Source organism: Fringilla coelebs (assembly GCF_963513975.1).
Source record: "Fringilla coelebs genome assembly, chromosome: 1".
In the NCBI taxonomy this organism is placed as follows: Eukaryota; Metazoa; Chordata; class Aves; order Passeriformes; family Fringillidae; genus Fringilla; species Fringilla coelebs.
The window spans coordinates 123,025,328-123,051,635 of record NC_140028.1 but is presented as its reverse complement, the minus strand read 5'-3'; the positions used below and the strand labels follow the sequence as shown (position 1 = coordinate 123,051,635).

Genomic DNA, 26,308 nt, shown 5'->3' with positions numbered 1-26,308 from the left:
GGGGGGTGTAATAAAGAGGAATTTTGAGGTAGGTTTTCATTAAATATTATGTGCCTTAACTCCGCAACTGCAGTCAAGCATCCCTAGTGTTGAGCACTGAACTGTCCCATTGCAAAGGACAAACTACTTGAAATCTCCATGGTTAGAAGAGATAAAGCCAGGATGAGATAAGGTGACACAAAGGTTCAGAGATCTTAGAAGACTGGTGTTAGCTCATACAGCTGATCAGTAACAGATAAAATTTGAAAATCCTGCTTTTTCTTCTAAGAGACAAGATTAGGACAGCATTCCTCAGAGACGGATTATGTATTCTAATTACTTAAATTAAATTTTAATTCAAAGAATGAAAACAAAACATCTTCAGAGATCCAAATCCTCCCAAAGCAACCTAACTTGACCCAAACCTCTCTCGGGACTTTCAGCCCCTGGTGCAGCTCTTTCGGCAGCATGGCCCTGTAACCCTTCTTAAATGAAAAGGAGAGGCTCTCACACCCCCTCTGCCCCTGGGGAGAAGAGAGCCCCTAGGGACACAAACATTTCACAGCTGAAAGGAGCCAGCCATGGGCCCCTGCTCAGGGCTTTTCACTCCCTTTTTTTCATTAAAATCCAAGCCTAGGTGAGACAACTCACACCTCTGGTTTAGGCACAGGGAATGTGCTGCCCCCAACAGCAGGGACAGTCGGTATTCCCTCTCCTGGCCAGGGTTACCTGGGCACCAACAGATGCCTGTGATGTTGTCATGCTTTAATCTCAGCTGGCAACTAACTACCACAGAGTACCTTGCTCAGTCCTTCCCAGTGGGATGTGTGGGGGAAATCAGGGGGGAAAAGTAAAACTCCTTGGTTGAAATCATAACAGTTTAATAAGTGAAAGAAACCAAAATGCAATGATAGCTAGCTTTTGCCTCGGGTACTCCCTCGGTCTTTTGTGATTCAATGGGCCAAAAATCTCATTGCCTTCAGGGGGCAGCTACTCATAAATTAGCACTTTGTTTTCCTTCCTACCACATGAAGTTGGAGTGCATTACTTGCATTGTAACACGATGAATTTTGCTCTAAGCAATCATTGCACCACTAACAAAACTTCATTTTCAAAAGAATTTTGGCCATATCAGCGTGGGTAACTATTCACTTTACACTGAAATATTTTGAATCTCCATCCAGCTCTGAAAGGGAGCTCAGTAACCATTTACTGTCACACACACACAAGGCTGGAGATTAAATGAGGTAGCAGATGCTTCCACGTGAAGTTATATTGAACCCAAATTTTCAAAGTATATTCTGGGGTTTTGTATCTGGAGCAACTCCTGGATGTACCTAAAATCAGAATTCTCCAGCTAATTAACAGTTTTATATAAAATTTACTGAAGTCTTGCCACCTCATGATTCCTTCTCCCAGAAAGAATGAGGTCCAGGAACTTTGTAAGGATGCAATAAGACATAGGGTGTGGTGTACTATAACACTGGCAAATATTGCTATATGAAAGAAACAGTCATTGGGGCTTAAATCCAGTCTGGGGAAAAAAAAAAAAAAAGACAAAAAAAGGGACCTGGTCATAGGTTAGATTGTTGCCTCACAATGCACATGAGAAAAACTGAGAAATAATCCTGTCTCTTATTTCTAACTGTACAGTAAAAGTCTTTTAAGTTCTCTGTAGACTGACTAAATGTAAGCAAAGAAGGCCAGGTAGCAGCTGTCAGATTCTTATGAATTAAATTTTATCCATATGTAAAGCATATTTCAATAGCCAAAGAGCCACTTGGATATGTGAATCTGAACTTTTATGATGAAAACCAAGGGTATTTCTAATATTGTCAGAAAAAGTCAAAAGCAACGTTGCTATTGTTTGATTGTTCTAATTACATTTTTGTACTGAGAGTAGCAAAGAGAAACCCCAATACCCATAGTCAGAGGAGGATTTGGAGAGTGAGAGAGGGAAGGAGCTGGGCCTCTGGACAGCATTAGGTTCTCTGGTTAGGCTCAGGGCTAAATGCATAGTTTTTAGCATATCTGTTGATACTGCAGTCAGTTCGGGTTTAACTCCTGTGTTTCCTGGGAAGAAACCTTCAAACAGCCCTTGTCTTGTAGAATTCCAACAGGAACTACTGGGCTGGCAGCGTGCAGTGCCTTGAGCCCTGCCTCAAAGCTTTCAGCCTACCTTTGCAGCTCTGCCAAGGGCCTGAGGTATATTTCTGAGATATAGTTGTCTGAAATATATTTCACAGCATCCATTCTTTTTCAGAAGGTTCCCTGTGGCCAGCAGGGCTTCCAGGTCATTCTGAATGCAATGGCATGGATATGGGGTGCCAGCTATTTGGAGCGCTGCCAGCACATCTCTTGGGACCCGCAGTGGCCCCGAAGGTCGGCTGTGGCACGATGTGCACACACATCATGATGTGTGCACCCTTGTTACGTGTCTGCCTTTCCCCCAGGTTTCTCTGAGTCGGTTTAGTGCTTCCAGAGGTTGGTAAGAAAATAGGCTGGATGTTCCCAGCAAGACTAAGGACCACAATGACCCCAAAGACATAGAAGCTGCAAAGTTCCATGAGCTCTTTGTCCCAATGCCTCATTGTGGGTGAGAGGGATGATCAGCCTCCCTCTCCTCACGTAGTCTGCTCAGAGCCCTTTTGCATCCTGATTAAAGATTATAGAGTAGGGATCAGAGCTTTTAGTTTGTCTGAACTGTGATATTGGACAGTGTCAATTGCTCCAACCTCTTTCTCCCATCCTTTATCAAATCCAACACCATCTAAGCAAAACAGCTTCTGACCATAGTTCCATGGCTATCAGTTGTAATAAGAAACACAGAAAGCCACAATGCTTCATTATTTCATAATTAAACCAGATGTGAACCCAGAAATTGAGAGTATTATTCATAAAATGCAATTATTACTAATCCACTGGAAAAAGAAAGGACTTGAAAATCAGGATTTCCAATCCTTGTGCACTTTGGATCTGTCATGTCTACACTTTAGCATGTCCACACAAGAATACCCTCTATGTAGCAGATGAATTACAGATTATTTTCATTATGATCTTTAAAAGGATAGTATCATGCAAGCTATATTTATACATGCATCATATACAAAAAAATTACTACCAGATAGGAAAGATAACATTCCTAACAAAAACTACAAAAAAACCTTAAGGATAATTAGAATAGAATAGAATTAATATAATATAATATAATATAATATAATATAATATAATATAATATAATATAATATAATATAATATAATATAATATAATATAATATAATATAATATAATATAACATAACATAACATAACATAATATAATGTAATATAATATAATATACCATGCAATAAAAGGCTAGGCCATTTGAAAATATCCTAGGCCATGCTATAATAGGGTAGGCCATGTGATAATATATTAGGCCATGCTATAATAGGTTAGGCCATGCTATAATAGGCTAGGCCATGTGATAATATCCTAGGCCATGCTATAATAGGCTAGGCCATGTGATAATATATTAGGCCATGCTATAATAGGCTAGGCCATGTTATAATAGGGTAGGCCATGTGATAATATCCGAGGCCATGCTATAATAGCCTATGCCATGTGATAATATCCTAGGCCATTCTATAATAGGGTAGGCCATGTGATAATAGCCTAGACCATGCTATAATAGGGTAGACCATGTGATAATAGCCTAGGCCATACTATAATAGGGAAGGCCATGTGATAATATCCTAGGCCATGCTATAATAGGCTAGGCCATGCTATAATACGGTAGTCCATGTGATAATATCCAGGGCCATGCTATAATAGGGTAGGCCATGTGATAATATCCTAGCCCATGCTATAATAAGGTAGGCCATGTGATAATAGCCTAGGACATGCTATAATAGGGTAGGCCATGTGATAATATCCCAGGCCATGCCATAATAGGGTAGGCCATGCTATAATAGGGTAGGCCATGTGATAATATCCTAGGCCATGCTATAATAGGGTAGGCCATGTGATAATATCCTAGGCCATGCTATAATAGGGTAGGCCATGCGATAATATCCTAGGCCATGCTATAATAGGGTAGGCCATGCTATAATCGGGTAGGCCATGCTATAATAGGGTAGGCCATGTGATAATATCCTAGGCCATGCTATAATAGGGTAGGCCATGCGATAATATCCTAGGCCATGCTATAATAGGGTAGGCCATGCTATAATCGGGTAGGCCATGCTATAATCGGGTAGGCCATGTGATAATATCCTAGGCCATGTGATAATATCCTAGGCCATTCTATAATAGGGTAGGCCATGTAATAATATCCTAGGCGATGTAATAATATCCTAGGCCATGCTATAATAGGGTAGGCCATGTGATATTATGCAGGGCCATGCTATATTGGGTGGGCCATGTGATAATATCCTGGGCCATGCTATAATAGAGTAGGCCATGCTATAATTGGGTAGGCCATGCTATTATAAGGTAGGCCATGTGATAATAGGGTAGGCCATGTAAACATATCATAGGCCATGCTATAATGGGGTGGGCCATGCTATAATAGGGTAGGCATTGTGATAATTTCCAGGGCCATGCTATAATAGGGTAGGCCATGTGATAATATACTGCGCCATGCTACAATAGGATAGGACAGGCTATAATAGGGTAGGCCATGCTATAATAGGGTAGGCCATGCAATAATATCCAGGGCCATGCTATAATAGGGTAGGCCATGCTATAATAGGGTAGGCCATGTGATAATATCCTAGGCCATGCTATAATAGGGTAGGCCATGTGATAATATCCTGGGCCATGCTATAATAGGGTAGGCCATGCTATAATAGGGTAGGCCATGTGATAATATCCAGGGCCATGCAATATTAGGGCAGGCCATGTGATAATATTCTGGGCCATGCTATAATAGGGTAGGCTATGCTATAATAGGGTAGGCCATGCAATAATATTCAGGGCCATGCTATAATATGTTTGGCCATGTGATAATAGGGTAGGCCATGTAATAATATTCTAGGCCATGCTATAATAGGATAGGCCATGTGATAATATCCTAGGCCATGCTATAATAGGGTGGGCCATATTATAATAGGGAAGGCCATGTGATTATATCCAGGGCCATGATATAATAGGGTAGGCCATGTAATAATATTCTGGGCTATTCTCTGATAGGGTAGGCAATGCTATAAAAGGATAGGCCATGTGATAATAGGTTGGGCCATGTAATAATATCCTAGGCCATGCTATAATAGGGTAGCCCATGTGATAATATCCTTGGCCATGCTATAATAGGGTAGGCCATGTGATAATATCCTTGGCCATGCTATAATAGGATAGGCCATGAGATAATTGGGTAGGCCTTGTACTAATATCCTAGGCCATGCTATAATAGGGTAGGCCATGTGATAATATAGTGGGCTGCGCTATAAGAGGGTAGGCCATGTGATAATATCCTAGGCCATGCGATAATAGGGTAGGTCATGCTATAATAGGGTAGGCCATGCTATAATAGGGAAGGCCATGTAATAATATCTTAGGCCATGCTATAATAGGGTAGGCCATGTGATAATATCCAGGGCCATGCTATAATAGATTGGGTCATGTAATAATATCCTGGGCCATGCTATAATAGGCTAGGCCATCCTTTAATAGGGTAGGCCATGTGATAACATCCTAGGCCATCCTATAATAGGGTAGGCCATGTGATAATATCCTGGGCCATGCTATAATAGGGTAGTCCATGCTATAGTAGGGTAGTCCATGTGATAATATCCAGGGCCATGCTATAACAGGGAAGGCCATGTGATTATATCCAAGGTCATGCTATAATAGGGTAGGCCATGTGATAATATCCTGGGCCATGCTATAATAGGGTAGGCCAAGCTATAATAGGGTAGGCCTGTGATAATAGGGTAGGCCATGTGATAATATCCTGGGCCATGCTATAATAGGGTAGGCCATGCTATAAGAGGGAAGGCCATGCTATAATAGGGTAGGCCATGCTATAATAGGGTAGGCCATGTGATAATATCCTAGGCCATGTGATAATATCCTAGGCCATGTGATAATATCCTAGGCCATGCTATAATTGGGTAGGCCATGCTATAATTGGGTAGGCCATGTGATAATATCCTAGGCAATGCTATAATAGGGTAGGCCATGCTATAATAGGCTAGGCCATGTGATAATATCCTGGGCCATGCTATAATAGGGTAGGCCATGCTATAATAGGGTAGGCCATGTGATAATATCCAGGGCCATGCAATATTAGGGTAGGCCATGTGATAATATTCTGGGCCATGCTATAATAGGGTAGGCCATGCTATAATAGGGTAGGCCATGCAATAATATTCAGGGCCATGCTATAATAGGGTAGGCCATGCTATAATAGGGTAGGCCATGCTATAATAGGGTAGGCCATGTGATAATATTCAGGGCCATGCTATAATAGGGTAGGCCATGTGATAATATGCAGGGCCATGCTAGAATAGGGTAGGCCATGCAATAATATCCAGGGCCATGCTATAATAGGGTAGGCAATGTGATAATATCCTGGGCCATGCGATAATAGGGTAGGCCATGTGATAAAAGGGTAGGCCATGTAATAATATCCTGGGCCATGCTATAATAGGGTAGGCCATGCAATAATATCCAGGGCCATGCTATAATAGGGTAGGCCATGTGATAATATTCAGGGCCATGCTAGAATAGGGTAGGCCATGCTATAATAGAGTAGGCCATGCTATAATAGGGTAGGCCATGCAATAATATCCAGGGCCATGCTATAATAGGGTAGGCAATGTGATAATATCCTGGGCCATGCTATAATAGGGTAGGCCATGCTATAATAGGGTAGGCCATGTGATAATATCCAGGGCCATGCTATAATAGCGTAGGCCATATGATAATATCCAGGGCCATGCTATAATAAGGTAGGCCATGATATAATAGGGTAGGCCATGCTAGAATAGGGTAGGCCATGCTATAATAGGGTAGGCCATGCTATAATAGGGTAGGCCATGCAATAATATCCAGGGCCATGCTATAATAGGGTAGGCAATGTGATAATATCCTGGGCCATGCTATAATAGGGTAGGCCATGCTATAATAGGGTAGGCCATGTGATAATATCCAGGGCCATGCTATAATAAGGTAGGCCATGCTATAATAGGGTAGGCCATGCAATAATATCCAGGGCCATGCTATAATAGGGTAGGCCATGTGATAATATGCAGGGCCATGCTAGAATAGGGTAGGCCATGCAATAATATCCAGGGCCATGCTATAATAAGGTAGGCCATGCTATAATAGGGTAGGCCATGCAATAATATCCAGGGCCATGCTATAATAGGGTAGGCCATGTGATAATATGCAGGGCCATGCTAGAATAGGGTAGGCCATGCTATAATAGAGTAGGCCATGCAATAATATCCAGGGCCATGCTATAATAGGGTAGGCAATGTGATAATATCCTGGGCCATGCTATAATAGGGTAGGCCATGCTATAATAGGGTAGGCCATGTGATAATATCCAGGGCCATGCTATAATAGGGTAGGCCATATGATAATATCCAGGGCCATGCTATAATAAGGTAGGCCATGATATAATAGGGTAGGCCATGCTATAATAGGGTAGGCCATGTGATAATATCCTAGGCCATGCTATAATAGGCTAGGCCATGTGACAATAGGCTAGGCCATTCTATAATAGGGTAGGCCATGTTATAATATGCAGGGCCATGTTATAATAGGGTGGGTCATGTGATAATATCCTAGACCATGATATAACAGGGTAGGCCATGTTATAATAGGGTAGGCCATGTGATAATAGCCTTGGCCATGCTATAATAGGGTAGGCCATGTGATAATATCCTGGGCCATGGTATAATAGGGTAGGCCGTGTGATAATATCCTAGGCCATGCTATTATAGCCTAAGCCATATTTTAATAGGGTAGGCCATGTGATAATATTCTGGGCCATGCTACAATAGGGTAGGCCATGTGATAATATCCAGGGCCATGCTATAATAGGGTAGTCCTTGTGATAATAGGGTAGGCTCTGTGATAATATCCAGGGCCATGCTATAATAGGGTAGTCCATGTGATAATATCCTAGCCAATGCTCTAATAGGGTAGGCCATGTGATAATATCCTAGGCCATGCTATAATAGGCTTGGCCATGTAATAATATCCTAGGCCCTGTTATAATAGTGTAGGCCATGTGATAATATCCTAGGCCATGCTATAATAGGGTAGGCCATGCTTTATCATCCCAGGTCATGTGATAATATATTAGGCCATGCTATAATAGGGTAGGCCATGTGATAATATCCTTGGCCATGCTATAATAGGTTAGGTCATGGTATAATAGTGTAGGCCCTGTGATAATAGCCTAGGCCATGATATAATAGGGTAGGCTATGTCATAACATCCTAGGCCATGCTATAATAGGGTAGGCCATCGTTATAGTATCCTAGGCCATGCTATATTTTCCCAGGCCATGTGATAATATCCTAGGCCATGCTATATTATCCCATGCCATGCTGTAATAGGGTAGGCAATGTTATAATATCCTAGGCCATGGTATAATAGGGTAGGCCATGCTATAATGGGCTAGGCCATGCTATAATGTGTAGGCCATGTGATAATATTCTAGGACATGTGATAATAGGCTAGGCCATGCTATGATAGGTTCTGTCATGCTATAATAGCGTAGGCCATGTGATAATATTCTAGGCCATGTTGCAATAGTGTGGGCCATGTGATAATATCCTAGGCCATGCTATAATAGTGTGGGGCATGTGATAATATCCTAGGCCATGCTGTAATAGGGTAGGCCATGTGCTAATACCTTAGGTCATGCTATAATATGATATGATATCATTATATGATATAATAATAATTTTAGTCTATTATAGTATATTTTAATATAGTATATTTTTAGATATTATATTATAGTATAGTATAGTGCATTATAACATATTATAGCATATTATAGCATAATATAGTATATTATATTATATATCCTTCTGATGAAAAAACAGGACATTTATATGTCCAGTGAAAATCTGTAACACCTACTAACCCTCTGTCAGACAATAAACAAGCACAGCTTTGTTTTCAGCATGTTAATAGCTACACTTCTGCAAGAGAGGGGGAAAAAAAAACTATTTCAGGCACTGAAAGATTTTGTTTGTCACAGGCCCCTAATGGAGAGCATTTGGGGACAGCTATAATGTTATCTTGAGTTAACACAGGGCCAACATAATTACAAATAAAGAGGTAAGAAGCAAGGGGAATTGTCTGCATAACTTCACTTGGTAAAATCCTCCCATAGAAGGTGGCAGGTAGGAAATCTGCATAATAACAAACTTGTCACAACACAAAGCCAACTAAATACAACAATTAGCATTAACATTTTGCTTTGACTGGTTCTCAGGATTCCTCCACTCTGTCCTCCTGGGTTTCACTACATATAGTTAAAGTTGTAGCTATTTATTTGATGCAGTATTTTCCCGTATGTATTTTTTTATGAGTGTTGTGTGGCTGCAAGAATTCTGTCTCCCTCCTTTGTGGGCAATGCTTTAAGATGCAGTTATTGAAGTGACACATCCTTCTCTCAGATATCCCAGTGAACACCCAAAATACATTTCTTGGTTCCCCTCTAGTTTATCTAGATTTACATTTGTGTAAATAATCCAAAACAGAGCTGAATGTTTTATAACTTATGATAGGAGGAGGTTGCCTTCTCCACTGACTGCCAGGTCCTTCCTTTTGAGTTACTGGAAGGCCTCTGCTCGTGGACTGCACCCACACATCTCTCAGGATGCTGTAGTTGTGCATCCCAGCCAGCTCATCTGCCTCTTCCCCACTGCTTCTGGTCTTCCTGCTCTGCCACTAACTCCAAGACAATCTCCAGCATGTGGATGTCCTCCCAAGCTGCCATCACACCACAGGGAGAATGGTTTTAAGGGACTTCACCAGCAACAGAGTTGATCTTCAGGATTGCCTTCCCCAACACACAACTGAGACACCACTATCTCAGCTGGCCTTTAAAACAAAGAGATAGTCATTCTAAATACTAAGCAGCTATCCTCTGGAAAAAAAAAAAAAAAAAAAAGAAAAGAGCCACTGGAATAAGTTGCACAAAATTTATCCTTCCTGTGAAACAGAACAGGTAATATGGTATCTACTGAAGGTTACTTTGCATTTTAAGTTTGGAGGATTACTTAAGGAATAAGAAATTGCATAATTTATCTTGCAGTCTGCATCATACAATCTGTGCTATGCTAGCATATAACATTATCCTTGTTTCTTTTTAACCCTCTAGCTGTTCCTAAATCAATAAACATAAGGTATTTTTCCTCCATTTAAATCTACCCATTCTGGCAATTCTCCCACTTGTTATAAGCAGCAAACTCTAAGTTGAGAAAACAAAGTCGGAAATATTCGTAAGTAATTTTTGGATGTTGAAGTAAATTTTTGTTCAAATTGCAAATAAATTGATCTTATCCCAAATAAAACTAAAAAAAAAAAGAAAAAAAAAGCTGTACTTGTTTGTTGCAGAAATATATTTATTCTACAAATGCATAGAGCATTCTGCAACGATGTAGAGCTCTAAGTATATAGAACAGATCTGAAAGGATTTTTGTGACAGTTTCTTTTTCCATCTGCAGCACATTTCCTATATGTGAATCCTTTATTTTGTAGCCTCAAGTTATATCACCATTTCCCTGTATATCACTATTTCCTTGTGTTCCAAAATCTGAAAAGTACAGTAGAGCCCTGCACTGAAGAGAGAAAAATGTTTTTAAAATATCTTGTGATATCTGCAGATGTGTGTGTGTACATAGAAAATTTTTTCAAAAAAATATTTCTTACTACATATATGTTGGAGGAAGGAAGTCTGTGGGCATTTTAACCACATTGAAGTAAGGTGTGAGATTGGCAATAAATCTCTCTGAAGTCTTCAGAGGGGTAAAAGGCACAGACCCACAGAATGGCTTGGGTCAAAATGGAACTTAGAGGTCAGCTAGTTCCAAACTCCCTGTCATGGAGAAGGACTTCTTCCTCTAGACTGCTTCCTCTGAGCAGATTGCTCAGAGCCCCAACCAGCCTGGTCTTTAACACACCCAGGGATGGCAAATCCACAATTTTGTGCAATTTATTCCAGTGGCTCACCATCCTCACAGTGAAAAAATTTTTTTCTGATATCAAATCTAAACTTAATTTTTTTCCAGTTTGAAGCCATTCGCTGTTGTTCTTACATGCCCTTGTGAATCATCCCTCTCCATCTTTCTTGTAGGCTTCCTCCAGCTACTGGAAGGCTGCAATTAACTCACCCTGAAGCCATCTCTTTTCCAGGCTAAACAATCCCAACTGTCTCAGCCTTTCCTCACAGGAGAGGTGCTTCAGCCCTCTGATCATCTTGGCAGCCCTCCTTTGGATACACTCCAACAGGTCCCTGTTCTTCCTGAGCTGGGGATCCCAGAGCTGATGCAGCCCTGTGGGTGAGGTCTCAGCAGAGCAGAGCAGAGCAGAGGGGCAGAATCCCCTCCCTGCCCTGCTGCCCACGGTGCTTTGGATGCAGCCCAGGACACCTTCGGCTTTCTGGGCTGTGAGTGCACATTGATGGGTCATGTCCAGCCTCTCATCCACCAGCACCCCGAGTCTTTTTGGCAGGGCTGCTCTGGATCTGTTCATCCCCCAGCCTTGTGCAATAGATACAGTGACCTGCACAAATGCTCTGTAGAGAGAGAACAGATTTGGTCAAAAACCCCAGTGATGGCTCTAATATTTGCTGACCATATGGTCCACTGGTGTTCCCCATTCTGACCTCACTGCAGCTCCATACAAGGGAGGAGGCATCTGTACACCCTCATGATTTTATACTTAGACACTGATTTGTTAGTGTGTCTTGACTCTATATTGAAGAACAAGCTTTTCCAAGATTTTCTCTTTATAGATCCAAGTAATTTTCATTAATTCTACAATAAAACCTGAACTCAGAAGAATTGTCCATAAAAGCAAAGCAGAATCTGTTGAAATATACAGAAAACACAGATCTGCAGTGGGACTGCTAATGAATTTTGCCTGGAGAATATTATTTTTCTGTGTGAAGGCCAAAGTAATGATTCACTTAAAAATAAATCATACAAGTCTGCTAAGAAAAGTAGTTCTGATGAAGAGCAGAAAAATGGAAGTGCTTGAAATGATCTGCATAAACTAACACCAAACTGATTTGCCAATACTGTTGAAGAGAGTTGGGTGACCTTTCCCAGAGCAATTAAACATGTGGGACAGGTGATGTTATCATTAATTAGTTTTGGCCAACATAGCAACTTATTGATTTCAGAAAGCTACTAGGATTAAGTGGTTGTGACCATTAAGTGTTATTGCAGAGCTTACTTATTCTTCATATGAAAGTAAAAGAAGAAAATACCTGTTAATACTGAAAGTTAGGGCAAGATGTGAACAATTGTGTTTTCCTTTTGTATTAATTCTTCCCTGCATTCTTTTTTTGGAAAGCATCAAGTGACTTCTGGAAAGTCATGGTTTTTTTCAGTAAAAGCAATAAAGTAACGAGAAACTTCTTCAGAGGTTTCCTTAAAGAACAAAAAAAAAAAAAAAAAAAAAAAAACCACAAGATATTCAGGTGGTCCATTTTTCCCCAATTATTTATACATTTGTATTAAGTATCTGGGAGAGTCAGAAAGAGAGGAAAAGATTCAGCCAGGAGTGAAGCCTTTGAGGAGGTGCTGCATTTTCTTTGGATGAGTGCTGTGCACACTGCAGTCAGCACTTTAGCAGGAGTGACAGAAGTCAAGTACCTGCCAATGTCGGGAGCAGAGAAGGCAGGTCTCACAGGAGCAGGAACCAGGAGTGAATCCAGCAGCTCACTTGGACTCCTGGAATTTCCCTCCAGTAAAAGGATTCTGACTTTAGGGCAATCTTTTATGTCACTCTCATAATTCCTTTCTTCTTAATCAAGCCATGCTTCAACATAATGACTGCTTGGTTCATGTTTCTTAACAAAGATAGCTGAAAACTCCTCAAACCCTGTGACCACCTTGATTCCTCACTAACATGGGACCAACACGGGTCACATTTAGATGGTCAGTTTTCTGGAAGCTTTCCCTCCAAGAGAGGCAATTTTTAATCTCTCTCCCTTTAAAAGCGCATGCCAGCAGCCCAGGCACTTCCTCATGCAACAGCAGAGGTAAAAGGAAGGGTCCTGACTCTGCTGTTACATCCTACATGCTGTGACTCCAGCCTGGACTTGCACATTTAGCCAGGCAACCCCATGTCCAAAATGCATCTTCTCCTAAGTGCCTCAATAAAGGAGCACGCTCCTGTTATCCCATTAAGAGCCTTTGCTCTTCCCCTATTTTATGACCTTAAAGTGTTGTAATTTTCATAACATTTTTTGTCACCCCAAAGGCACCCCTCCACTAGAAGGGAAGGATGGTAGGAGAGGGCCAGGGATTTCTATAGCAGCAGCTCTGCAGCTCCAGGAACAGAGGGGGAAAACAAAACTGGTTGAGGGTGCTAACCATTCCCTAGGCTGTCACCACAGTAGGACCAGTCTAAGTATTAAGATCTACCTTGGCAGCAGCTGGAATAAGCCATTCCACAGTCCTTCAGAAGGCAAGGGGAAGGCACAGGGTGTGGGCTTACTTTGCTGTGAGAAGCAGATTGCTGCTCAAGGCAAATCTCTGCCTGGGACTCCAGGCAGTTTTGGGTTATAGCTTCCATCCCACTGCTCTGTACCTGCACCGAAGATTCAGTTGATAAGACTTCATTTCTGTTTACCCATTTTCTTGTCAACACTGTCCTCCTTGGATTCCAGCAAGAGAATTCCAAATTCTATAAAGATCCTGATAACATGTGACCTAATATACCCAGATGCCTCAAGGCTAACTGTCCTGGTTTTTCCCGTCTATGCTTTTGCTTGCTCTAAATCCTATTTCTACCTATTCAATTTATGCGTCTGTAACCATACTTGTAATTTACTTACTTTTCATAAAAGTGCTGATTCTGAGTTTGTGGCTGACTGTATTTCAGATGGTCATACTGGGGTTTTTTGAAAGTGATGACCATGGAAGTTGGTGGCTGCACATGTGGTTTTGTCAAAAATAGAAACTGGTAGGGCTTCTGGGTGATGTGTTTTCTCCAAGTGACAGAACAGCTAAAAAGATGTCTCAACACATTCATTTTCAAGGATATCTCAGACTAATTTCTATATTAGATTGCATATATTGACAGAGAGACACCTCTCCTACACTTTCACATTTGTTTACACGCTTTTTTTTTTTTTTTTGAAGACCTCAGGACCTATTTTTGCTTGGTTTCAGAAGGGAACTAGTTATGTTTCTGCTTGAGGACAGTAGGCAAAACAGTACTTCACAAAACTCCAGTGTGAAAACTGCTAACAATTCCACTTACCCACAGTCTTTGGTCCCAAGGAAGAAAACTCCTTTGTACAGGCATTCACTGTTTTCTGTGGGTTTTTTTCTGTCACTTCTGAGGATAATCAAGGTCAAACCTATATTGTATGATATTTCTGAAGGACTGTTAACTACCTACACCTGGGTCAAAGGAGAAGTTTCTAGGAGACCAGAATTTCTGATTCAGTCAGACTTTGGATGATGCTGTCTTAGTTTGGACCAAGACTGCCTTCACAGTGACCTTAAAGCAGAACTGAGCTCTGTTTGCTGCAAGCTGAGGCCTTTTTGCTGGATGCAGTCACTGGCTGGCTGGGACAACCCTTGGATGCATTCAGCTACAACTGCACTGGGAAGGTGGAAAGCCTAGGAGGGTGGTAGAGGGGACAAGTGGCAGGATCTGAAGTTGCTCTGTTCCCATATTGCTACAGGGGTCTGGACAGGTGCCACTCCAACAGAAGCCATGGGGTGAGAAAAGGCATCAGAGCAGGCATCAGAAATATTCTTCAAAACGAGGAGAGAGAGAGAGAGAGCAAGGTCTGAAAGCCAGCAGGTCTTGTTTTCATCCTTACCTAGGGCAAAACTTTCTGAAGCATTTGCATGTAGCTTTCCCTATCAGGAAATTGCCCATCCTTTGGGTAATTTTCTGAAAATAATGTGGAAATTAGCAAACAGACCACCAAAAATGCTTTGAGAGGAAAAGCTTTGTAAGGTTAGTAGTACTTTAGGTCTTTTGGGAGAGGAAGTCAGGACAGGCAAAACTTTTACAAGTTTATAGACGTTAGCCCGCGCTTCATACTTCAGCAGAATGCATCAAAAGCACAACAACAGAGGGATATAAACCTGGCCACAAATATATGAGAGTAGTGATCATATTATTAAGAAATGTAAAATTTGCTGTCCCTAAGAGGGGAAAAAAGTTCTCTACCACAATGAAAGAAAGCCAAAGCATAAACCCTGAAGAGAGATGTGACTATGCCCATACACATGCAGGATTATGCTACAGACATACAAATCTTTGGATTTATTTAGCTGTGACTAAACTAAATATTAACACATTGAATTAAAAAACAGACTGCTAAGAGGCAAAAAAAGCTTTTATGAGCGAATCCCACTTTTTTTTTCTCTGCACAAAACATAACCATTCAAAGGACTGTTACATATAGACAACTCACCTGTGCTTTATCCTCCAACACAGACCAGCTAATAATCCAACAAAATGTACTTGTGATTTATCAGGTCTCACAGCCAGTAGAAATAAGTAAACAGATCTCATTAAAATCCTTAGAATTTACAAAATGTTAAACTCCAAAATGTACAAATCACGCATCTACAAGAGAGGAATATTCACACCAACCCAAATTAATCAAAGCCCTGCTAAACAAACCTTACAGTAATACTAGGAAAACAACAAATATTTACCTCCCATGCTCCCAAAAGGCTCATCTTCTCTTTAGATACTGGTTCTAAAATTCCTCCTCAAAATAATTACTGAGGGCCTGAGCTGGTTTCTGTGGAAGGGGATGGATGGCCCTCTGCTAGCTCCAGCAGAGGCCCTAATTGCTTGCCTCTACTAATAAACTAATCTCAGGCACCTGGAACTAGCAGGCTCCACGCCGGGCAGACAGGGCTCAGGTTACCTCAGAAATGCTCCAGATATATTCACACAAATCACTAGCCCTGCAGATGTGCAAATACTGCTTTTGTCATATCGCCGGAGAGACGGACATGTGTTTGCAGGGCTGTAACGCATAAAACCTGAAGATGAATTCATTGTGTTCCTTTAATCCCTTCCAGAGGCCAGGTGGGCATTTGGGGAGCCAGATAAGTGTGTTGATTATCCACATTACTCATTGCATTAATCCACTTGTCTGTGACTCAGAGTATCAGAAACGCTCACAGCATAAATATGTAGGTGGCTGGGAAAAAAAGATGTATTTCATGAGTGCCTGTTGTCTGTAAAAAAAAAACCCTAATCAGGAAGTTAGCCTAAAACTTTGACTAAAATCTAAACAAGTCTAAACTTTGCTGATGTCTACAGTTTGTAATATTACAGCTAAAGAATCTGGATGCCATGAGAGGATGTCAGCTTCAGTGTAAGCCTTGTGAGACAAACTACTTGTAAGAAATTTTAAAAGATTTTCACAGGCAAATGTTTTCTGTGTCCTCAGAAATTAAAGCAGGTGTCATGCAATGTCCATGGAACCTTCCACAAATTTCTTCTCCTTCCTTGAACAGATTATGTTGGTAAACACGTGTCAAACATAGTATGTGCCTGGTTTCATTTGAGGAGGGGAGAATGATACAAACAGGACACACTTTAACCTGTAATGGAGGAGAGAAAGAATAGGCTGTATTCTTGGTTTACAACAAAGTGCTGAAATAGATGTCTAGTTAAGGTGATGTTCCCACAGGTTGATTAATCTTGAAAAAAAAATTCTCAATTTGTTTGTCTGCATGAAAAATATTGTTTCTATTGACTACATAGACACAAACACAAAATCATTTTAGAAACAAAGTCAGGAACATCTTCCAAAGTTATCTATGCTATGTGATGTTCCAGATTTTTATTTCCCTGTACTTCAAGACACTGTTAAAAAAACCCAAACCCACAAAACAAACAAACAACCCAGAAAAAACAAACAAAACAAAAACATCAAAACAAACAAACTGACTCAACAAACAAACAAAACCAAAAACCACAAACAAACAAAAAAATCCCACTTAAATTGACTTTTTTAGATCAGAGACCTGGAATGATTGTGTTTTAGATATTGACTGAATGGCAGACTTGCAACTTCACTGAAAAAAAAGAAGTGCAGATATTGCAAAACTGAATTTCAGGTCTGGAAGTAAAAGAAAGGCAGCTCTAAAGCCTCAGAGCTCAGAGTCAACCAGCACTGAGAAAAGTCCTAACAGAGACAGCATCAATCTGCCCTCACTGGCCACTGAATTTCCAAGACTTCTTTAAGAAATATGTTTCAGTAATAATGTTTGGTGAAGGCTACCACAATCCACTGGTACGCCTTTACTAGCTTGAAGAACGTTCCAATAGGGAACAAATCCTTTTGTCTTCTGTACTCTAATGATTATCAGAAAAGTGAACTCAAGTAATGAATTGTCAATATGTATGAACAGTGAAAGATATATCAGAAAATCCCTTGCTCAAAGAGCTACACTGACAGTGCTGTGGGAAAATTTAAATTCTATTTGTGTATGGTCATAAAATGCATGTTCTAACATCATATTATGTATTCAATATATTAGAAAAGCTTTGTCTTTTATAAGCCTTTGCATGTGAAGCTGTTTTTCCTGTCAGGGAGAACTGACAGGTTGCCTGCCATCACCTACTCTTCAGCAAAGTCAGTAGCCCACACTGTCAGCATGAAAACATCTGTTGAATGGATTTATTGAGAGAGCCCTAGGTACAAGTTGGGGGGTGGGGGTCCCCACTGTTTATTACAGCCCTGACCTAATGAACTTAATTTGTTGACATGTTTCCCTCGGTGTTTCACTTGATCCCATCTCACATTTCTTTCTACTGTGCTGTTTTCTTGGAAACAGGAGTTCCTGGCACACCGGCATGTCCACCAGTTGCAAATCTACCAGGCTCAGATGGCTACAGTTGGCATGGCAGGATCAGATAAACATCGACCGCTTTCCAGGAGCCCATCTTCCCCCACTGACTCCACATTACCTCACCCAGACATGGACCAGCCCAGCCAGCATGTCTACACCACTGGTAGGGTTCCCTAAAGACTGCTTTTAATAGGCAGGGCAAATGCATTTGTTCATGTGGGATCAACAGACTTAAATACCTCAAATGCCTCCTGCAGCAAGGCGTTCAGTTTTAGCCCTATTGCTCCTCTGTTTTATGATGCCATACTGGCACCAACTCAACCAGGGCAGCTGATAAATCACGGGGTTAATATTCACACAGTCATAAATTATTACCATTGACTAGCTCTAGCAATACAGAAACAGGTGCATTTTTGGTACCTTTAAGTCATTCATAGCTTTTTCTTTCATTTCTCTATTCTCTGGTTCTTTTCTTTGTATTCTCGTTGCCTGTTTTGTAAAAAGACCACCAATAAGTTGAAGAAAGACCACCAGTAAGGAGGAAAACTGTGATGTAATTCTCAATGTCTTCATCTGACAAATCAGTCCTTGCTTCAAGGTCTCTTTCTCTACAGAAAGAGAAAAGCTGTAGGCATGACTAAGTGCTGATGGCTACAACTTCTGTGTCAAACAACACTTGTGTGGAGTCCACAGAGGCAGGTTTTATGCTTAGTTCCTGGGCATTCCAGTCACTCAGGAAGCATGGGCTGTCCAAAGAAAAGTGATTAGAACCTCAAAAATCTTCAGTTAAAGGAAGGAAAATGACCACAGAAACCTCATTTCTTATTGTGGGTAACCTAACCTTGCATGAGGGTCCATCTTTGTAAAAGCCTGAATGTCAGTATCACATTAGAGCACGGTCAGAAGGGAAGATTCACTTTGTGCACAAAGAAAAATAAAAGAGGGGGAAAGAAACACTTGCAGTTACGGTTTATGAAGGTTTATGCCAGAATTATATTTCCTTCAGATGGCAGAACTTCCCATTCCCTGAAAGTTTGCATTTTTTCAGGCTATGACCGTGAGTTTATTAAGGATGGAGTCCTTAACGGGCAGTGTGTGAGGCAGTGTGCTCCTAGCTTTCCAATCAGAATGTGACCTTGGCACAAGCAAAAATGTATTATTACTGTTGGGTAGCAAACATTTGGGTTGTACAGAAACAAACACGGTAATTCACTTTCCATGAGTTTCTCCAAAAAGAATAGCCACATATAGACAGGATTCCTAAACCAGATCACTGTATTTCTAGTTGTATTCATAGAGTCCCCAAAACATTGTAAACTCATTCTAAGATTTTCAGAGCACACCAAAAGTAAGCTCACTGTGTGTAGGCTTCACTGTCCCTTTCTAAAATCTGCAGTTTCAAAAAAAAAAAAACCAAAATAAAAATCTGCAGTCCCTTTCAAAAAAAAAAAGCTGCTTCAGCCTAATTGCTAAGGTTTACTGACACCTCCTTTTATAATCCCCAGTGAGGGGAGTAGGGTCAGGGGGGTTACATAGATCTGTGGACTTGTGGCATTAGTGGAACTAATCAAGAAAGAAAGTGTGAAGTTGAGATGGAAAAATAAGAGAAGGAATGAAATTGTGTACATCCCTGGCATAAAGGGCTTGAGATGTGACACAAAGAAACCTGATAGGTTCAACAATGGAAACGCAGACAGTCAGATTAGGCAGAGTTAAAATTCATCCTTTTAGTAATTGCTACATGAACACCAGTGGAAAGAGAAGGAAGGAGGGAAGGAGGGAAGGAGGGAAGGAGGGAAGGAGGGAAGGAGGGAAGGAGGGAAGGAGGGAAGGAGGGAAGGAAGGAAGGAAGGAAGGAAGGAAGGAAGGAAGGAAGGAAGGAAGGAAGGAAGGAAGGAAGGAAGGAAGGAAGGAAGGAAGGAAGGAAGGAAGGAAGGAAGGAAGGAAGGAAGGAAGGAAGGAAGGAAGGAAGGAAGGAAGGAAGGAAGGAAGGAAGGAAGGAAGGAAGGAAGGAAGGAAGGAAGGAAGGAAGGAAGGAAGGAAGGAAGGAAGGAAGGAAGGAAGGAAGGAAGGAAGGAAGGAAGGAAGGAAGGAAGGAAGGAAGGAAGGAAGGAAGGAAGGAAGGAAGGAAGGAAGGAAGGCCAACTTATTGCAACTGAAATTATCAGTCCACTGAATTCCTTTTTCAAAATATGAAACATCTTTTTCTTGAATCCCTGATTCTTGTTTTACTGAATCTTTTTTCCCCCCCCTTCACTGTCATTCAAGGTAATAATCTCTACCCATTACTGAAAAAAATTTAAATCCTCCTATTTTCATCTGCCCTACAACTTTATGCTTCTTTTTCTCCACCTCTGCTCAGTGCCCTCAGTGCTTTTATATCCTCTAGGTACTGGCTGAAGACAGTGTGGTGCTGTACCTGCTTGCAAGCTGTATCCATGCTAATAGCCAGTACCCCAGGCTGATTGACCAGGTCTTGCAGAGCACATAGCTCTGCATTCACAGCTGAGCCTTTCCCTTCTGCTTAAAGAATCTCTTTCCCTGACATGTGTCTAGGCTTACAGACTTGCACATGTAACCTTTATCACTCCAGCTTTTAAACACATCAAAAATAGAGCTATTTTTTATTTTATGAGATTGATACCTTTGGAGTGATGATGAAGAGAAACTTTGCAACATCAACAGTTCTAATACAGTTTCTTTGAAAAAACAAAAAGAAAACCAACAAGCCAACAAAACAATCTGTGTGTTATTCCCATAACATCTCATTATTAACATATGGGATGTTATGGTACAGAATGAATTTATCTGTGCATACTATTTCCTGGTTTTGGAAGGTGCCCTAGCATTTATTCCTTGATCACTTGAAAGAAACTCAGACCCAGTTTTTATTTATGCTTATATGGCTTTTAGAAAATCCTTTAGGATGAAAGTCCTGAGGAACCTGGTCTAATCACAGTGCTGACCTGTTCTGAGTAGAGTTGGGCTACAAACCTCTGGAGGTCCCTGGCCAGCTGAGCTATCCTATGGTTCTATGGTTTTCTCTGTTAAGAGAGCACATTACCAGCCATTGTCCACAGTAGTTGCAACACTACTGTAAAAGCATGGAAGGAAGGAATGGATGTGTGGAAAGGGAGAAAATTCTGGTCCACCATAAGCAAGGGCAAATTCAGACTCTAATTATTAATCTAATAATATGTCCCTGACTTGAGTTGTTTACTGTTTGGGTTATTTTTCCTATTTAAAGACAATATATTCTTGGAAGAAAAAAAAAAAGCTAGGAGGAAAATGCTTGTAGCTGATTATTACAGGGACATCAAATTGAGCCTATATTTTTGTGAGTCATGAGAAAAATGCTTTTAGCCAAATATCTGAAGGGAATGAGAACAGTGATTGTTGTGAGAGTTAAGCAATATATACACAGTATATGCACAGATAATGAGTTAAAGGTGGAAAAAAAATAAAGTTTACTTAATTTTCATTTAGGCAGTTTACAGAATACTTGACATTATTTAGTTCAGATTTTTTGTTGGAATAATTTATTAGATATTCTTCCCTTGGGTTTTCTTATTGGTACTGTTATTCTCCAGGGCAATTAATCTTCTTCAAAGCATGCTGTTAGCCAATGATTTTTAGGTCTCTTGTTCTCCCCTCTGTTTAAAATATTATTAAAAGAAACTGACCCGAATAAAGCATTTTGGAAATGAATGAGTGTTAGGGAGTCCCCACCAGGAAAATCTTGGTTTTTACTGACTTAAAGCCAATTCAGTTTCTTTTGTCCTGTGTCCCCTATCATTATATGGTTCAGCGGTGGCACCATTCCCATCTGTCTTCAGGGCCACATTCTGACCTCAGTAATATTGGTGTAAATCCAGAATAAATCCGCCAGTCTCAGTGGAGCTGCTCAGATTTACACAAGGAATCTGAGAGCAGAATCTGGCTGTAGGCATTTGTTCTGGAGAGACAGAATAACCATCTTTTATTAATATTTCACAGCAGTCTGCAATTGAAAACAGTTGTCTCCCTCTCTTCTTCTTTCTTGTTTTTTGGTTTGTTTTTTTTTAATGTGGGGGTGGGTAGATTATTGGCTGAATCCTGTTAGGGAAATCCTACAGGCTATTTTTAGCAGTAAGCTCTACTGCTGCATTCTGGTATTGTACCAAGCACATGTGCTGTATGACCAGCAGCCACACATCTGAATCACTTACACATCCTAAATCAATTTAAATGCTTGCAATAAATGAAAACATATATTTCAGTCTTTTCTTAAGTCAATTAATCCTCCTAGAAACAAATTTTACACTCAGGGGTGTGAATATATTGGTATTTAAAAGTTCGGAGCAGATGCTTCTGCCATGCAATACTGACCTGACCTTATTAAACTGATTTTTGATTCAGACAAAATAACTCACATACAATAAAATTACACTTTTAGTTATATTCTATTTCTGGAAAAGTGCTAAGAAAAGAAGTTTATGTCAACCAGAGGAGGCATCCTGAATACACAGCTTCAGTGTTTCACTTTGATATTGGTTGCAACCCTGATACAGGAAATAAAGAAGTGTCATTATTACACCTGACTCTGTATAACAAAAGCGTAGTAATATGGTATTTTACTTATTAGTATAATTTCCATTACTTGCTATTTGGATTATTCAAGTAAGAAAAATAAAACATTAATTGAAAGAATAGCAGGTAGAAGTAACTTTCAACTTTGAGCTAATTTTTCTTAATGTTTGACAAGCATTTCTATTCATTCGATATAACAGCCTGTCCTACCTGAAAGCTTCTGAAAGTCCTGATGCCTGTACAGTTAACACATAAACAGCTTCCCTGTGGGTCAGGGGGATGGCAGGAAATGTTTTCTTATCTGTTGGTATAATGGCCACAGCAAAACTGAACAAGCTGAGTAGCCAACAGCCTGCAGAAATTAAAACTGTGAGTACCAAGAAAAGGAAAGTGAGGTATGTGAGCATGCACTTTTTTGGGTGCATACTTCCAAGTAACTTACAAGACCTGATGATAGAGCAGTGAGGAACTGCAGAGAAAGGAAATTATTAACTGCTTTGACAGTGCCAGCAGATATTTTAAGCTGCATTAGCTTATTAGCTCCAGGTTTTCGCTGATTCTTTCTTTCTTAAAAAAAAAAAAAACAGAACAAGAAAGTAAATAAAAAATTTATTGCTAATGAACTATTATGTTTGCTAGATAATCATTTAGCATAAACTTAGTCATACTGCAGTTAGGTATTATATTTGCATTCTCCTTATGCTTAACATAAGTGTATTCTCATTTTGGCTTAAATACCAAGATCCCAAAGGATCAGTTCTAAAGTGCATGAGCTAAGAAATATGGCAGCATAAATATTTCTAGAACAGCATAACTTCTGGCTGGCTTCTAACTGAATTATCTCAGAAACTTTGAATCACCCACGATGTACACAGGCTCTTGTTCAGAAGAGCTTTTAAAGACTTTATTGATGTTCAATACCCATTAGAGAAATTTGTTAAATAAAGGTGGTGTTGAGAATTTTGTTGAATCTGGACTTTAATTTTGTATTCAGTAGCAGGCGAATACAATTTTCCCAGAACTGTGTTGGCATCCCCAGTAATGGTGGCACATAAAATGTTTTGAATGCCAAGTATTGTGGCTTGGAGAAATAGTTAATTTGAGTCCCTTTCAAGGGAAAGCAAAAAGCCAAGTATTTCCCAAATGAAAATGGTCCACATAGTAGTAAGGAAAATAATTTTTGTTCCAGACATGTCTAGGAGAAATGCAAAGAACAAGTAAATACAGAAAATCATTTTTCAGCGTTTCATACTTGGTTTGAAAGCCTTGAAAATTGAATTTAGCTTGAGCCTACTCACTGAAATTTCTCTTTTGCTCCCAATACACAGCTACAGAGAAATGTGATATTGATAGCACTTTTTTTTGTATAAAGCTGTTCTGTTCTTGCATAAATGACCATAAAAAATTCAAAAGGTACCTTGCACTTGCAGTCCAACAACAGGATTTGATCCTAATTGAGTAGTGGGTTGAACTTTTCTTTTTCATGAAAAAGGACTCTGGCTGCCACTGTTTCGACTCTCTGAGACATTAATTTGATATGCTTTGAGATCTGGAATCAATAGAGTATTAGTTAAGCCATAAAACTGCAGAGTGCCATTGCCATTTTGTAATTTATTTTTAAAGGTTTCTCTAAATTATATTCTTTACACTTCCATGCATAACATTTTCTTGTTGTACATAGGTTAACAGCTTTAACTAGCTTTACCCACTAGAGAAAGAGAAAACAAGTGATTCAGTAAGAAGACTTTTTTTCTAGCCACAAAATCTTTCAAAAGACATCACTCAATTCCCCTTCTTCTTTACAGTTAATTGAATTTATTAATATAATTTCTTGAGAAATAATCTTTGTTTACTGGTGTCATAAGATTCACCTCATAAAGCAAAATTCAGTCTCACAAAGGAGAAAGAAATTTAGATCCAGAGAAGGGCAACAAAGCTGGTGAAGGGTCTAGAAAGTGACTCCTGTAAGGAGCCTCTGAGTGAGCTGTGGGTGTTTAACCTGCAGAAAAGGAGGCTGAGGGCAGACCCTACTGCTCCCTACAAATGCCTAAAGGAGGCTGTGGCCAGGTGGGGATTGGCCTCTTCTCCCAGACTGACAGCAGCAGGAAATGAGGACATGGCCTCAGGCTGTGTCACGGGTGGTTCAGGTTCAGGCTGGACATCAGGAAGAATTTCTTCCCAGGAAGGGTTGTCAGGCAAGGGAATGGGCTTCCCAGGGAGGTGGTGGAGATCTTCTTCATGGTACTCAGTGGTCTGGTCTAGTTGGTGGAGGTAGGTTAAAGAATGGACCCAATGATCTTGGAGGTCTTTTCCAACCTAAATGATTCAGTGGGATTTTCATCTTGCTGTGATTGTCAAATAAAATGCAGTTTTGCTAAAGCATGCATGACAGGGAACAGTATAACTTGCATTTGTTTCTGATTGTGCTGTCTTTGTGCTGAAGGTGTTGTGTATGACAGTCTGATGCTGAAGCACCAGTGCATGTGTGGGAACTATGCCAACCACCCCGAACACGCTGGAAGAATCCAAAGCATCTGGTCAAGGCTGCAAGAAACTGGGTTGCTAAACAAGTGCGAGGTAATTAAAAATGAAGACCAGATACCTGACTTGCTAAAGTAAATAGCAAATTTATTAACTCCTAAACCTGTCTTACTTCTGTAATAAGAGAGTTGTTGTTGTTTTAGACATTATTTGGTCTTAACTGATAATATTAAAATAATGCATTACAGGAAAACACACTTCCCAATCAGAAAATAAAGAATTTACACAGTGTTATGCATCCACAGGCATCAGAATACAAAACCCATGATTATTCCTTAACTTTATAAAGGAATGTAGACAAACAGTAGTCAAACAGTAAGTGCAGTCCTCCCAATAGCATGGTTCTTAACTTTTTCAAGCAGCTAAGGATTTTACTTCTGTAGTATACAACATTTTAAAAAATATAGTTTGTATCACTCTGTAAGCATCTTGTCTTTTTTCAGACTTTAAAGCCTGTTTTCATAGCATGCTCCTTTACCTGGTCTACAGGTCCCATTTGAAGCCCCAAGACATTCAAGAACAATCTTATAGGCAATAGCAAATTTTAAATTTTTTTCTGCTGCAATTTCCCTCAAAAAATTGCATATTAAACCATGCTTCAATCAAAAAATATGGTCTGTGAGGATCATATATGATTTGGGTTAGTTAAAAGTAGTTTTTTCTTACCAGTCCCTGCTTCCTGTGAGTTGTGAAGCACTGTCAACCCCAGAAGCCTGTGGCAATTGCAGGTGTTTACTGCACTGCAGCACAAGTTAACAAAGTTCAGCAAAAAATTTGCTAGTGATCTGCTGGATCCCAAAATTGCCATGGCTCTCATGTTCTGTTTAATTGCTTTTCTTTATATCCTTATGTTTTCACAAAACCAAAGGAACTGGTTCAATTGATCCCTTTGAATAGCTATTAGTGACTGTCGCCAAAGATTTTCTGTAGGTAGCTCAGCGTCCTGGTCAGTGAGATATTGCAAGCACTGTAAATGGATTTGTTCTATACACTCATCTAACTAGATGGCAGCACTCTAACAGGCCAATTCTTTGTTTTTTAGCTTAGATAATATTTTTGGTGCTCAAGAAGACTTAACTTTCAGTAAGGCCCTTAAGGCCACCTATCACATGAGTGGTTTCACTGGGGAATCACATACTTCAAGATTAAGTTAAACATTTAGCTGAGCATGCTTTACTAAAATAAAGCCTAGTTAT

The 26,308-nt window shown here is 40.1% G+C and overlaps 1 protein-coding gene across 1 annotated transcript in view; it reads left to right on the top strand.

Moving 5' to 3' along the window:
- The window catches only part of HDAC9 (histone deacetylase 9), a 458,294-nt gene that overhangs the window by 292,725 nt on the left and 139,261 nt on the right, over nt 1-26,308 (top strand). Inside the window, exons 14-15 of the mRNA XM_084203797.1 lie at nt 17,988-18,165; nt 25,015-25,148. Of these exons, the coding sequence (XP_084059923.1) occupies nt 17,988-18,165; nt 25,015-25,148 (312 nt within the window). The remainder of the gene's footprint in view (nt 1-17,987; nt 18,166-25,014; nt 25,149-26,308) is intronic.